This window comes from Oryzias latipes, chromosome 19 (genome assembly GCF_002234675.1).
Source record: "Oryzias latipes chromosome 19, ASM223467v1".
Taxonomy (NCBI): Eukaryota; Metazoa; Chordata; class Actinopteri; order Beloniformes; family Adrianichthyidae; genus Oryzias; species Oryzias latipes.
Window position 1 is genome coordinate 16,127,909 of NC_019877.2, and position 14,867 is coordinate 16,142,775.

Below are 14,867 nucleotides of genomic sequence, written 5' to 3' on the forward strand. Positions count from 1 at the left end.
TGTCCCGCGGCCCGGTGCCAAGTGTGCCGCGGATGGATCGGTACCGATGCCTAGTGTCCCGCGGCCCGGTGCCAAGTGTCCCGCGGATGGATCGGTACCGGTGCCTAGTGTCCCGCGGCCCGGTGCCAAGTGTCCCACGGATGGATCGGTACCGGTGCCAAGTGTCCCGTGGCCCGGTGCCAAGTGTCCCGCGGATGGATCGGTACCGGTGCCAAGTGTCCCGCGGCCCGGTGCCAAGTGTCCCGCGGATGGATCGGTACCGGTGCCAAGTGTGCCGCGGATGGATCGGTACCGGTGCCTAGTGTCCCGCGGCCCGGTGCCAAGTGTCCCGCCGATGGATCGGTGCCTAGTGTCCCGCGGTACCGGTGCCAAGTGTCCCGCCGCTCAGTGCCAAGTGTGCCGCGGATGGATCGGTACCGATGCCTAGTGTCCCGCGGCCCGGTGCCAAGTGTCCCGCGGATGGATTGGAACCGGTGCCAAGTGTCCCGCGGATGGATCGGTACCGGTGCCAAGTGTCCCGAGGCCCGGTGGCTTGGGACCACTGTTGTAAAATAAAGACGTTTCGCCCTGTGGACTAACGTAGGTGTAAACGTTTGTTTTTCACAATTTAGAGCCCCTAAAAAAACGTTTTCACAGAGCGAAAAAAGATAACTAAAAACTGCATTTTTATAAAAGCCTTCTGAAAGTAAATGGTATATTTCTCACTAGAAATGTTGTCAGAATAAAGATTAGTCCTTAAAAAATCCTGTTTTGTGGGATTTTCTACCGAAAAATGAACGAGCATCCGCCATGTTTTTTTTCACGGCAGGCAAAACCTCAGAAGTCACGTGATCCTGAGAAGGCTAATAGAAAATGAATAGGAAAATGAAACGTAAGTGTCTCACAAGTTACGGGCCGTTTTTGTGAACCTGTCACGTATTTCCATGTGGACAAATGTAGCTACTACACATTTTAGGATGAGACTGGGTTGTGACTGCTCATTGAATGCGACGAATATTTCATTTTTGGTTTTATTGATGAAAAATGTTTTCCTGTTGCACTTTTCTGTCACACAGTCTTTAGAATCTCTGTGTAAATAACATAAACAACGTTTCACGGTAGTTTCAGGTAAAAGGTGATAAAGATTACGCAGCTGCTTGAGGAGCGTCAGAGCTCAGCTCACGCCCACTTTCCATTTCCTTGCAGTTCATTCATGAAAAAATTCACGCGGGAGGCCAACCTGCTTTGCGAATGAAAACCGCGTGAGAACACGTGTACTTTGGGATCAACAATACAATTCTACAACACTTTAACAACACATTTAGCTAAAATACCAAGCTATGAAATGAAAACGTACACAACTAAATAAAACATGAATGAGAAAAACCTTCTAAACAACAAATAATGAATTGCTTTCACTTTATTGTCAGAAAAGTTACCTTTTTGGCCAATATAGACTCACTGAACACATCTGAATGTATATTCATGTTGCTGATTTACACAAAAGAAATGAATTCACGGATGGAAAAATATTTTTGTGATAAACAAAAACTAATTCCATTTCGATATATTTTTTTATGATTCGAAAGAAAAAACTCATTTTAAAGTCGCAAAATGTGTGATATATTGTATTTGACCGTCATGTGTTATAAAATCCTCTTTATTATATGTCTCTTCTCCTATCATCATCATTGGCATTTTGCCTGTTTGATAAGGTGAAATCCACGCGTGTTTTCCCCGCAAGGAAAGTGAAATCTGCGCACGCTTTAAATGCGCCTCTGCAGCTCTGCTTAATCACAGGAGTAGCTTAGTTTGTTTCTATAAGGACACTTGCAGCTTCTTGAAAAATGCTCCACAGACTTGTCTTTGCGTGTGCGCTCGTGTCTCTGGCCGGCGCAGGATTCTCTCTGCGCTGCAGATGGCTGGATCACAAATTCAAACAGTTCAGTGACACCTCATTGGATCTGCTGGAGAAGATGGTGAGAGAGGTTCTGACTGTGTGTCGTTGCATTTGAAGTGTGTCAGAGATAAAGGTGTGTTGTGTGATGCAGGTAAATAACGCTACAAACAGCACTGAGGGGGATGCTACAGAAGACATCGAGGTGGACTTCCCTCATCATCTGTACAGACAGGCATCTAAAGAATCAGTGAGTCTTCACTCTGAATCAAAACAGCTTAATAAGAATTTTTTTCTGGAATAATCTGTAACTGTTTCTTCTTCCTACAGGCTGAGAATCAAGTTGCCTTCACGGTCCAGGTTCTGAAGGAAGTGTCTGCCCTGTTTGAGGAGGACAGTTCCTCTGCATCATGGCAGCAGATCACAGTGGAGAAGTTTCTCGGAGTGGTGAACAGACAGGCTGATGAGCTTCACTCATGTGTGTCCGAAAGCCTCGTCCACAAGAAGAACAGAAAGCTGCGCATGTATTTCAAGAGGCTGTTGGATCACATCCTGAACAAACAGGTGAGTCTCCATGATTAGAGGTACTCTTAGGGCTGTGTATGAATGACGTCACTGGAACCCATCCTGGAGGTTGTAATGATGAAATCCCTGTTGTGTCTGTGCAGGGTTACAGTGCTGAAGCCTGGGAGACCATCAGGAAGGAAACTAAAGCTCATTTACTGAGAGCACAGCGGCTACTTTCCCCTTTAATCTCCTCCAAATGAAGTCTGTCTCAAATGTTAAAACAAGATGTGAAAAAATCAATAACTGCAATTAATATTTTGCTATATGTGTTTATTTATTCGGCTTTTATTAAATAATTTATTCATTTACATATATATTTATTTATTTTTTCTAAAAAGATCATTTAATTGTTATATTACTAAAACGTGTTTTATATGTTTTGAATTTTTTTTATGTTCCAGCCAAGGTTGGCTGGAATCAAAGATATTGTTGTGCAACTTATCTTTTATTTATTTATTTATTTATTTATTTATTTATTTATTTATTTATTTATTTATTTATTTATTTTTTTATGTTGTGTTTTTTTTATCACAACTTTAAATAAACTTTCCAACTTTTACGCACTTCGGTTTTGTTGTTCTTAAATGGATGAAAACATATGCAGGGAAAAACGGACCTCATTATTGATGGACAGCTCTCAATTTAAAATAAAAAGTAATGGCACGCAAATAGTTTTTTATATGTTAGAAAACATACCAGTAACGATAAAAATATTAATTAAAAATAACGTAGATCAGATTGAAATGAAAACACTAAATAGAAAAAACAGCTCACGCCCGTCATCTGGTCTTTTAAGGAAAATATATTACTCGTGAATTTAGGAAAATAAGGAGAACCTATTTGAGGTTACACGGCAAAGCGTCTTTAATTATATAAATGTAATCTAGAGGCCAAAGCGGTTCCGTGCACTTCAAGAAATGTCTTGCGGAAAAGACGCCCACGCCTCAGAATAGGACAGAATTAAACTTCCTGGAGACTGGCGGTTCCTGGATGTAGCATGAGACTTTGAATTAAACTCTGCAGTTCTACGGTTCTACATGAAGGAATTTTTGTCAAATGTAACAGTTGAATCTCTGTGAAAGGACACTGTAATAATGCAGTTTTTCATAACAAAATACACAGCAAAAATCAGGGAGAGGAAATTTTCTTCTTTCTTTCTGCTCCTTTCCTTTACACACAAAAACTCTGTCTTTAAACTGTTTTAAACTTTTAGTGTTTACAATATATATGAAATGCATGTTAATATAATATTAAAAAAATACCTTCCAAGCAGTAGATTGACTTTTTTGTGAGTGTTTGCATGAAATACACTGAAACATTGCTACTTGAACTCCTTTTTTGAACACAACAACAAACGAATTCAGTAGGAAATATCTAAATAAACTCTATGGAGCGATATACATTGTTCAGGATGCATTTCTTGGAGTTTAATTCTTTACTTTTTTAGTTTTAGTGTAAAAAGATGTGACATTCCATTTTTTCTGCGCTTAAACTTTCAAATAAGTACTGAAAAAAATATCTGTGAAGTTGTCAACGAGTGATACTGATAAAAGAAGTTGGTTCCTTCACTACACTATTAATTTTTAGTTTTTTTTTTTAAATTTCTTTTCAGTTCATATTTAACTTTTTGTTGTGAATGTTAGTGTGTTTTATAAAAAGTTTAGGCTGCTAACATAATTTAGAGATCTGAAATAGATTTTATTGAAGATTTTTATTTACTGTTAGATCAACATAATGAACTTACACTAAGTTAAGAAAACAAAGCTAAGTTAATTTGTATTTACACATTCTGGATTCACTAAAAACTTATTGTCTGAACTATGTGAATTAATTAGTTTATTTTTAACTAACCCAATTGTGTGCAACTGGTTGACTTAACTTGTTGAGGAAATTAACATTTTTCATCTAATATACTGGAAATTGTTGTTATATCTCTCATTTTCACTGCTCACATTACAACAAAAATCAAATCAGCTTTTTAGTAGCTCAGTGATACTCAGAGATTTCATGTCCAGACAGATTTTTCAGAAGTTGCTTGGGGCTGCATGGTGGTCATGAGGTCCTGGTTCAAATCCTGGCTGGGACATTGCCGTATGGAGCTTGCATGTTCTCCTCGTGCATGTTTTGGTTTTCTTCAGGAACTCCAATTTCCTTCAGCAGTCCAAAAAAATGCTTCGTAGGTGAAATGGTGACTCAAAAATTGCAAGTAAGTGTGTGTGTGCTGTGTGTGTGTGACCCTCCAACAGACTGGCAACCTTCATCCAATTATTGTTGTGATAGACATGTGCAGCTCTGTTACCTAAAAAAGAATTCAGCAGGTTCTGATGAATGGTCATTCTTGCAGGCCGGTTCAGACCAGAACCAGAAAAGACTACAGATTACTCCTTTTCTCAGGTTCTGACACTGGGTACCAAAAAAAAAGGGCCAGTTTTAAAGTCATGCTCACAAAGGTGTGGGGCACAAATGCGATCAGACCTCCTTATGATGCCCAAACTCAGCAAGATATCTGCTGGTAGCACTGGTAGAATTCAATCAGAGCAACACTAGACGAAGTTGCCACATTGGGAAACTGCCTCATGAGCTCAGATGTTCCCTAACTGTATTTATAGTTAACTCCAAACTGCTGCTATTTTCTGATGCCTTTGTTTGATAGAATAAACCCAATTTGATCTATATTTTTTTAATTTATTTTGTAATTTTCTGTTGACAATTTTCCTTTATGCTTCAAAAGCTTTCCTGCATGTTTAGAAAAGTCAGTTTTTGGGGGGTTTAAATCTTTGTCGTCATGAAGTCCTAGGTAGTTTTGTTTAAAATGACAAAAGGTTACTCACTACAAGTTTTGACCATAGCACCTCAGGTTAATAGTTCTTTTTTTTTCAAAGGTGAAGGAGGTGACATGCAAACGTAAAACAATAAGTGGTCTAATGTGATGCTCCTTATGTTTTGCAGCTGTTCCCTTTTCCCTGTCTTTTGAAAGTTAAAAATTCAGCACATTTCTCTTCGGCATGTACTTTGCATTTGGCAAGAAACATACACCTGAAAGCCTGTTTCATGATGTTCACATAAGGGGAAGCCTATATAGTGCGTCAGCATACTGTTTGTAAGTGCAGAAGTGGAACCTTGCGGTCAAACGTTAAAACGCTCAGCATGTCGAGGACACAAAAATAATACGATTTTTCAGTTCACATTATTTACTATTACAATTTGTTAAAACAAAATAGTAAACAATGTATTATAAGAGACAAGCTATGCTCCATGGAGTTTATTTAGATATTTCCTACTGAATTGTTGTTGTGTTCAAAAAAGGAGTTCAAGTAGCAATGTTTCAGTGTATTTCATGCAAACACACACACAACAGTAAATCTACTGCTTGGAGGGTATTTTTAAATGTTACATTAACATGCATTTGGTATATATTGTAAACACTAAAAGCTTAAAAACAGTTTAAAGACAGAGTTTTTGTGTGTAAAGGAGAGGAGCAGAAAGAAAGAAGAAAATTTCCCCTCCCTGATTTTTGCTGTGTATTTTGTTATGAACAACTGCATTATTACAGTGTCCTTTCACAGAGATTCATCTGTTACATTTGACAAAAATTCCTTCATGTAGAACCGTAGAACTGCAGAGTTTAATTCAAGGTGTCATGCTACATCCAGGAACCGCCAGTCTCCAGGGAAGTTTAATTCTGTCTGATTCTGAGGCGTGGGCTTCTTTTCCTGATGATAGGAGAAGAGACATATAATAAAGAGGATTTTATAACACATGATGGTCAATTACAATATATCACACATTTTGTGACTTTATTATGAGTTTTTTCTTTCGAATCATAAAAAAAATATCTTGAAATGGAATTACAGTTTTTGTTTATCAGAAAAATATTATTTAAACCGTGAATTCATTTCTTTTGTGTAAATCAGCAACATGAATATACATTCAGATGTGTTCAGTGAGTCTATATCGGCCAAAAAGGTAACTTTTCTGACAATAAAGTGAAAGCAATTCATTCTTTGTTTGTTGTTTAGAAGGTTTTTCTCATTCATGTTTTATTTAGTCGTGTACGTTTTCATTTCATAGCTTGGTATTTTAGCTAAATGTGTTGTTAAAGTGTTGTAGAATTGTATTGTTGATCCCAAAGTACACGTGTTCTCACGCGGTTTTCATTCGCAAAGCAGGTTGGCCTCCCGCGTGAATTTTTTCATGAATGAACTGCAAGGAAATGGAAAGTGGGCGTGAGCTGAGCTCTGACGCTCCTCAAGCAGCTGCGTAATCTTTATCACCTTTTACCTGAAACTACCGTGAAACGTTGTTTATGTTATTTACACAGAGATTCTAAAGACTGTGTGACAGAAAAGTGCAACAGGAAAACATTTTTCATCAATAAAACCAAAAATGAAATATTCGTCCACACAATAGAATACATACTTTGAATTTATTAGAATTAGGTCTGCGTGCGTGTGGCTGCAGAACATAAACAATACAGCACGAATTTTGCGAGATTTCCCCTTCGGTTAAATTAAAAAAAATCAGATTAACCTTTTTTAAACACACATTCAATGAGCAGTCAGGAACTTTCTCAACTCTGGATTGAGAAGAGGATAACATAAATGGGCTTTCTCCCTTTTAGGAAGTTAATTAAACTCCTTTTTGACAAACTTAATATTTAATGGCTACAATGGGTCATGTATTGTACCGTAAGACCTAATAAGTCTATGTTGAAGAGTAATTGCATTAATTTATGTCGATGCATCCATTTTCCAATCAATTCATGACTTATTATCATAAATGTGAAATATATGTATGTATTTCTGTTGTTTTGTTTTATTTTTGATTTAATTGCTCAAATGACAAATCTTCCAAATTCAAATTCAGAATATTAGAAGGACTTAATAAAGTTATCAGAACCTGCATTCAAGACACATTTTTTTTTATTAAAAAGTCAACCAGACAAGATGAAGGACTGATAGGAACTTTTATTCAAAATAATTATACTTACATTTAAGGATGAAATTCCACTTTATTTGAATCGTGGTTAATTTATCTTTATCATCTTTATTATATGTCTCTTCTCCTATCATCATCATTGGCATTTTGCCTGTTTGATAAGGTGAAATCCACGCGTGTTTTCCCCGCAAGGAAAGTGAAATCTGCGCACGCTTTAAATGCGCCTCTGCAGCTCTGCTTAATCACAGGAGTAGCTTAGTTTGTTTCTATAAGGACACTTGCAGCTTCTTGAAAAATGCTCCACAGACTTGTCTTTGCGTGTGCGCTCGTGTCTCTGGCCGGCGCAGGATTCTCTCTGCGCTGCAGATGGCTGGATCACAAATTCAAACAGTTCAGTGACACCTCATTGGATCTGCTGGAGAAGATGGTGAGAGAGGTTCTGACTGTGTGTCGTTGCATTTGAAGTGTGTCAGAGATAAAGGTGTGTTGTGTGATGCAGGTAAATAACGCTACAAACAGCACTGAGGGGGATGCTACAGAAGACATCGAGGTGGACTTCCCTCATCATCTGTACAGACAGGCATCTAAAGAATCAGTGAGTCTTCACTCTGAATCAAAACAGCTTAATAAGAATTTTTTTCTGGAATAATCTGTAACTGTTTCTTCTTCCTACAGGCTGAGAATCAAGTTGCCTTCACGGTCCAGGTTCTGAAGGAAGTGTCTGCCCTGTTTGAGGAGGACAGTTCCTCTGCATCATGGCAGCAGATCACAGTGGAGAAGTTTCTCGGAGTGGTGAACAGACAGGCTGATGAGCTTCACTCATGTGTGTCCGAAAGCCTCGTCCACAAGAAGAACAGAAAGCTGCGCATGTATTTCAAGAGGCTGTTGGATCACATCCTGAACAAACAGGTGAGTCTCCATGATTAGAGGTACTCTTAGGGCTGTGTATGAATGACGTCACTGGAACCCATCCTGGAGGTTGTAATGATGAAATCCCTGTTGTGTCTGTGCAGGGTTACAGTGCTGAAGCCTGGGAGACCATCAGGAAGGAAACTAAAGCTCATTTACTGAGAGCACAGCGGCTACTTTCCCCTTTAATCTCCTCCAAATGAAGTCTGTCTCAAATGTTAAAACAAGATGTGAAAAAATCAATAACTGCAATTAATATTTTGCTATATGTGTTTATTTATTCGGCTTTTATTAAATAATTTATTCATTTACATATATATTTATTTATTTTTTCTAAAAAGATCATTTAATTGTTATATTACTAAAACGTGTTTTGCATGTTTTGTATGTTCCAGCCAACCAGCAGGTTGATATTGTTGTGCAACTTATCTTTTATCATTTATTTATTTATTTATTTATTTATTTATTCATGTTGTGTTTTTGTCATTGCAACTTTAAATAAACTTTCCAACTTTACGCACTTCGTTTTTGTTGTTCTTAAATGGATGAAAACATATGCAGGGAAAAACGGACCTCATTATTGATGGACAGCTCTCAATTTAAAATAAAAATGGCACGCAAATTGTTTTTTATATGTTAGAAAGGATACAAGTAACGATAAAAATATTAATTAAAAATAACGTCGATTATAGAGATTGAAAAGAAAACACTAAATAGAAAAAACAGCTCACGCCCGTCAACCGCTCTTTTTAAGGAAAACATATTACTCATGAATTTAGGAAAATAAGGAGAAGCTATTTAAGGTTACACGGCAAAGCGTCTTTAATTATATAAATGTAATCTAGAGGCCAAAGCGGTTCCGTGCACTTCAAGAAATGTCTTGCGGAAAAGACGCCCACGCCTCAGAATCGGCGAGAATTAAACTTCCTGGAGACTGGCGGTTCCTGGATGTAGCATGAGACTTTGAATTAAACTCTGCAGTTCTACGATTCTACATGAAGGAATTTTTGTCAAATGTAACAGATGAATCTCTGTGAAAGGACACTGTAATAATGCAGTTGTTCATAACAAAATACACAGCAAAAATCAGGGAGAGGAAATTTTCTTCTTTCTTTCTGTTCCTCTCATTTACACACAAAAACTGTCTTTCAAATGTTTTTAAGCTTTTAGTGTTTACAATATATAACCAAATGCATGTTAATATAATATATAATATATAAAAAATACCCTCCAAGCAGTAGATTTACTTTTGTTTGTGTGTTTGCATGAAATACACTGAAACATTGCTACTTGAACTCCTTTTTTGAACACAACAACAAACGAATTCAGTAGGAAATATCTAAATAAAATCTATGTGTCATGTCTCGTCAAGTTTCCTGTTGTCTCGTGTGGGGTTTCCTGTTTTGTTTTGAAAGTCTAACCTACCTCTCGTTCCAGACCTTCCCCTTCCTGCTGTGTCTGCTCCCCACACCTGTGTCTGCCTCATCATCCCTGATCATTCCCACCTGTGCCTCCCCTCCTCATGTATTTATAGCCTGTGTTTCCCTTTGTCCTGTGCCTGTTTGTCATGTGCTTTCACCTGCCAAAGCTAGCTCTTCTCTTGATTCAAGAAATTAAATCCTTAAGCTCTGCATCTGAGTCCAGTCCTGTGTTCTGCCTTGTCAGTACAAACAGGCCAGAATGGACTCAGCAGAGAGCAGTAGTTTAACATCCATCCTGCAACGCCTGGAAGCCCGCCTTTCTCAACAGGAGGACTTCCAGAAGGCCCTGGCGTCTCATATGGTTCAGGTCTCTACCCAAGTTCAAGACCTCCGTTCAAGTTCCCCCTGGACAATCCCTCCTCCAGGACCCTCTGCTTCCATCCCAGTTCCTCCTACCTCCATGCCTGTCAGGAGCCAGGAAATCAAGCTCGCCCCTCCCGATCGTTACTCTGGAGAACCTGGACTGTGTAAGCCCTTCCTCACTGATTGTTCTATTCATTATGAACATTCACCCCATGCCTTCGTTTCTGACAGAGCCAGAATCGCCTTCATGATCTCCCATCTAGCGGGGAGGGCTCGTGCATGGGCCATGGCTGAGTGGGCTCGTGACTCCCCGCTCTGCTCATCTCTCATCGCCTTCCAGGAGGCGCTTCAGAACACTTTCGACCCGGTGTCAACCAGCCGGGATAAAGCCCGTGAGCTCACCATCATACGCCAAGGGGGGGACTCTGTCTGCGATTACGCCATCCGATTCCGCACCCTAGCAGCCGAGAGCGGGTGGAACTCGGTGGCGCTGTATGATGTCTTCATGAAAGGGCTGGCTCCGCGCATTCAGGAGCAGCTCATTCCGTTGGATTTACCTCAGGGTCTCGACTCTCTGATCGCTCTCGCCATCCGCACGGATAACCGACTCCGTGAACTCGTCTCCCGACGCGGCAGCGGATCATCAGGAGGCGGGTCTTCTCGCGGGGCTGAATCCGCGGAAAGACGAAACCACCGCCGATTCTCAGCCGACCCGCATCCCTCCGTCACGGCGGACAGCTGTGAAGAGCCCATGCAGGTGGGAAGGACACGACTTTCGGCGGAGGAACGACAGCGACGCCTGCAGGAGGGCCGGTGCTTCTACTGTGGGGAGATTGGTCATCCCGTTTTCTCCTGCCCCGTGAAAAAAACAGCAACGGTGAGTCAGATCTCCGCTATGGACGGACGCACACGGAGCCTCACGTCATTAGTGGTGACCCACCACGGCTCCTCCACAGCTCTCGTAGCTCTCATTGACTCCGGGGCTGATGTCAGCCTAATGGACTGGAAGCTGGCAGTCAGCTTAGGTCTTAAGCCACAGCCTCTGGACAGACCCATCCAGGCCCGGGGCCTCCATGGGAGGGGTCTTTTTAATATCACTCATGTCTCAGAACCCCTCAAACTGTCCATAGGAAACCATTCAGAAATCATGTCTTTCCACCTGTTTGAGGGCTCCTCTAGGAAGCTGGTTCTGGGATTTCCTTGGCTGCACGAGCACAATCCCCTGGTGGACTGGGCGACCGGGAAAATACTAGAATGGGGGCCAGGATGTGACGGACACAAAAGTCCCCATGCTGCAGGTAAACGAACAATCATAGACAATAACCCTGTTCCTGTTCGTTCTGCTCCAGGTCCAGAGGCCCCTGACCTGAGCACAATACCCTCATGTTACCATCATCTGTCTGAGGTCTTCAATAAATCCCGGGCTCTGAGCCTTCCACCCCATCGCCCCTACGACTGCGCCATCGACCTGGTTCCGGGATCCATCATTCCTAAAGGACACCTGTATTCAATCTCAGCTTCGGAACGCCAGGCGCTTAATAAATACATTGACGAATCTCTGGCAGCGGGCCTCATTCGTCCATCCTCATCCGCAGCTGGTGCCGGGTTCTTCTTTGTCGGAAAGAAGGATGGGACCCTTCGACCCTGCATAGATTACAGCGCGCTCAACAACATAACCGTCAAAAACAGATATCCGTTGCCGCTCATGTCCTCTGTTTTCGACCAGCTCCAGCAGGCCAGGGTGTTTACTAAGCTCGATCTCCGTAACGCCTATCATTTGGTCAGGATCAGAGAGGGGGACGAGTGGAAAACAGGGTTCAACACCCCAAGAGGCCACTATGAATACCGGGTCATGCCCTTTGGACTCACTAACGCCCCCGCCGTTTTCCAGGCCATGATCAATGATGTCCTCAGGGACTTCTTGGATCATTTTGTGTATGTTTATTTGGATGACATCTTGATTTACTCCCCGGACCTGGACTCTCATGTCTCCCATGTCTCCGCAGTCCTCCAGCGACTTCTAGATAACCACCTTTACGTCAAAGCCGAAAAGAGTGAGTTCCACGTTTCCACCGTCACCTTCCTAGGTTTTGTTGTGTCAGCAGGGGCGGTAAAGATGGATCCAGCCAAGGTCAGCGCAGTCAGGGACTGGCCGACACCTGACAGCCGAAAGAAGCTGCAGCAGTTCCTAGGCTTTGCGAACTTTTATAGACGCTTTATCCGTGGTTTTAGCTCAATTGCAGCACCCCTCCATGCCCTCACGTCCCCACGGGTGCAGTACCGGTGGACGCCTGCGGCCGAGACCGCTTTCCGGGCGTTGAAACGCCGCTTCACATCAGCTCCACTGCTCATTATGCCTGATCCACACCGTCAGTTCATCGTGGAGGTTGACGCCTCCAATGAAGGGTTAGGGGCCGTCCTATCACAGCGGTCGGAGCTGGATGGGAAGGTCCATCCCTGTGCGTTCCTGTCCAGGCGCCTCTCGCAGGCTGAACGCAACTACGACATCGGCAACCGGGAGCTGTTGGCGGTCAAGGTGGCTCTGGAGGAGTGGCGGCACTGGCTGGAGGGTGCGGAGCACCCTTTCATTGTCTGGACCGATCATAGAAACCTTGAGTATATCAGGACTGCCAAGAGACTTAATGCTCGCCAGGCCCGATGGAGACTCTTTTTTTGATCGTTTTTCTTTTTCCCTTTCTTACAGGCCGGGGTCCAAGAACGTGAAGCCGGATGCCCTGTCTCGTCAGTTCGACCCCGCGCCTGTTGCCAAAGAACCTGAACCTATTCTTCCACTGACTTGTGTGGTTGGAGCGGTGTCTTGGCAGATAGAATCTGAGGTAATGCAGGCTAACAGTGGGGTGCAAACGCCCAGTGGTTGCCCAAGGAATCGCCTATTTGTACCCCCGACACTGCGCTCTAGGGTGATCCACTGGGCCCACACCTCACTGCTTTCCTGTCATCCGGGAGTTAGGCGGACCATGCACGCCATCTCTCGGAGGTTCTGGTGGCCTCGCATGGAGCCGGAGGTCCGGGAGTACGTTTCTGCCTGTTCAGTCTGTGCCAGGAACAAGTCTTCCACCAGTCGTCGCATGGGGCTCCTACAACCCCTTCCTGTACCTTCCAGACCGTGGGCGGACATCTCCATGGACTTCGTCACCGGCCTTCCTGTCTCACGTGGTCACACCACTGTTCTTACGGTCGTGGACAGGTTCTCAAAGATGGTCAGGTTCATCGCCCTGCCTAGACTGCCTTCAGCTAAAGGCACGGCAGAGATCATCATGAACCAAATTGTGAGGTACCACGGTTTCCCGAAGGACATTGTGTCAGACCGGGGACCTCAATTCGTGTCCCGGTTCTGGAAGGAGTTCTGCCGGCTCATCGGTGCCACGGTCAGCTTGACCTCGGGTTACCATCCCGAATCCAATGGCCAGACTGAACGTCTCAATCAACAGCTGGAAACCGGCCTCCGGTGCTTGGTCTCTCAGAACCCCTCAACATGGAGCAGGCACTTGATCTGGGTTGAGTATGCGCACAACACCCTGCCCACCTCAGCTACCGGCATCTCGCCCTTCAAGTGTGTCTTCGGTTACGAGCCACCCCTGTTTGCAGCCTTGGAACCCGATGTTGCAGTTCCGTCGGTCCACGCCCTGGTCCGCCGCTGCCGTCGCATCTGGGAGGCTGCCCGGCAGGTCCTGGTTCGGCAACAGGACAGGGTCAAGGCAGCCGCTGACCGCCGAAGGCGTCCCGCTCCCACCTACCGTCCCGGTCAGAAGGTCTGGCTCTCGACCAAGGACCTCAACCTGCACGTTCCAAGTCGGAAATTGGCTCCAAGGTTCGTGGGTCCGTTTCCTGTCTCCAAGGTCATCAACCCAGCAGCGGTCCGCCTTCGGCTGCCCCGGTCCCTCCGGGTCCATCCCACATTCCAAGTCAGCAAGGTGAAGCCGGTGGTGGACAGTTCCCTGATGCCTCCCTCGGAGCCACCCCCTCCGCCCAGAATGGTGGGGGGTGGTCCGGTGTACACGGTGGAGAAGATTCTGGCTGTCCGGAAGCGGGGCCGGGGTCGCCAGTTCCTGGTGGACTGGAAGGGATACGGTCCGGAGGAGCGACAGTGGATTCCGGAACGCTTTATTGTGGACAAGTCGCTCCTGACGGATTTCTTTAGGTCTGGGGCTCCTGGACCGTCAGGAGTCGGTCCTTAAGGGGGGGGTTCTGTCATGTCTCGTCAAGTTTCCTGTTGTCTCGTGTGGGGTTTCCTGTTTTGTTTTGAAAGTCTAACCTACCTCTCGTTCCAGACCTTCCCCTTCCTGCTGTGTCTGCTCCCCACACCTGTGTCTGCCTCATCATCCCTGATCATTCCCACCTGTGCCTCCCCTCCTCATGTATTTATAGCCTGTGTTTCCCTTTGTCCTGTGCCTGTTTGTCATGTGCTTTCACCTGCCAAAGCTAGCTCTTCTCTTGATTCAAGAAATTAAATCCTTAAGCTCTGCATCTGAGTCCAGTCCTGTGTTCTGCCTTGTCACTATGGAGCTATATACATTGTTCAGGATGCATTTCTTGGAGTTTAATTCTTTACTTTTTTTAGTTTTAGTGTAAAAAGATGTGACATTCCATTTTTTCTGCGCTTAAACTTTAAAATAAGTATTGAAAAAATATCTGAAGTTGTCAACGAGTGATACTGATAAAAGAAGTTGGTTCCTTCACTACACTATTAATTTTTAGTTTTTTTTTTTTAAATTTCTTTTCAGTTCATATTTAACTTTTTGTTGTGAATGTTAGTGTGTTTTATAAAAAGT

General features: G+C 43.4%; 2 protein-coding genes across 2 annotated transcripts; both read left to right on the forward strand.

Moving 5' to 3' along the window:
- Positions 1 to 1,662: 1,662 nt before the first annotated feature.
- On the forward strand, positions 1,663 to 2,685 carry LOC110014574 (interferon a3-like). Its single transcript, XM_023949593.1, has 4 exons — positions 1,663 to 1,958; positions 2,031 to 2,126; positions 2,207 to 2,440; positions 2,545 to 2,685. Exons 1-4 carry the CDS (start codon positions 1,827 to 1,829, stop codon positions 2,641 to 2,643), a joined length of 561 nt encoding a protein of 186 aa, XP_023805361.1. The 5' UTR covers positions 1,663 to 1,826; the 3' UTR covers positions 2,644 to 2,685.
- Positions 2,686 to 7,676: 4,991 nt separating this feature from the next.
- LOC111946454 (interferon a3-like) lies at positions 7,677 to 8,493 on the forward strand. The gene is made up of 4 exons (XM_023949798.1): positions 7,677 to 7,808; positions 7,881 to 7,976; positions 8,057 to 8,290; positions 8,395 to 8,493. Exons 1-4 carry the CDS (start codon positions 7,677 to 7,679, stop codon positions 8,491 to 8,493), a joined length of 561 nt encoding a protein of 186 aa, XP_023805566.1.
- Positions 8,494 to 14,867: the final 6,374 nt, after the last annotated feature.

What these genes read in the sequence shown, in the direction of transcription:
- LOC111946454 (XM_023949798.1), top strand. Translation starts at nt 7,677, where the DNA reads ATGCTCCACAGACTTGTCTTTGCGTGTGCGCTCGTGTCTCTGGCCGGC. An exon ending in TGGATCTGCTGGAGAAGATG is followed by an intron (nt 7,809 to 7,880) that starts GTGAGAGAGGTT and finishes TGTGTGATGCAG; the next exon opens with GTAAATAACGCTACAAACAG. An exon ending in GACAGGCATCTAAAGAATCA is followed by an intron (nt 7,977 to 8,056) that starts GTGAGTCTTCAC and finishes TTCTTCCTACAG; the next exon opens with GCTGAGAATCAAGTTGCCTT.
- LOC110014574 (XM_023949593.1), top strand. Translation starts at nt 1,827, where the DNA reads ATGCTCCACAGACTTGTCTTTGCGTGTGCGCTCGTGTCTCTGGCCGGC. An exon ending in TGGATCTGCTGGAGAAGATG is followed by an intron (nt 1,959 to 2,030) that starts GTGAGAGAGGTT and finishes TGTGTGATGCAG; the next exon opens with GTAAATAACGCTACAAACAG. An exon ending in ATCACATCCTGAACAAACAG is followed by an intron (nt 2,441 to 2,544) that starts GTGAGTCTCCAT and finishes GTGTCTGTGCAG; the next exon opens with GGTTACAGTGCTGAAGCCTG.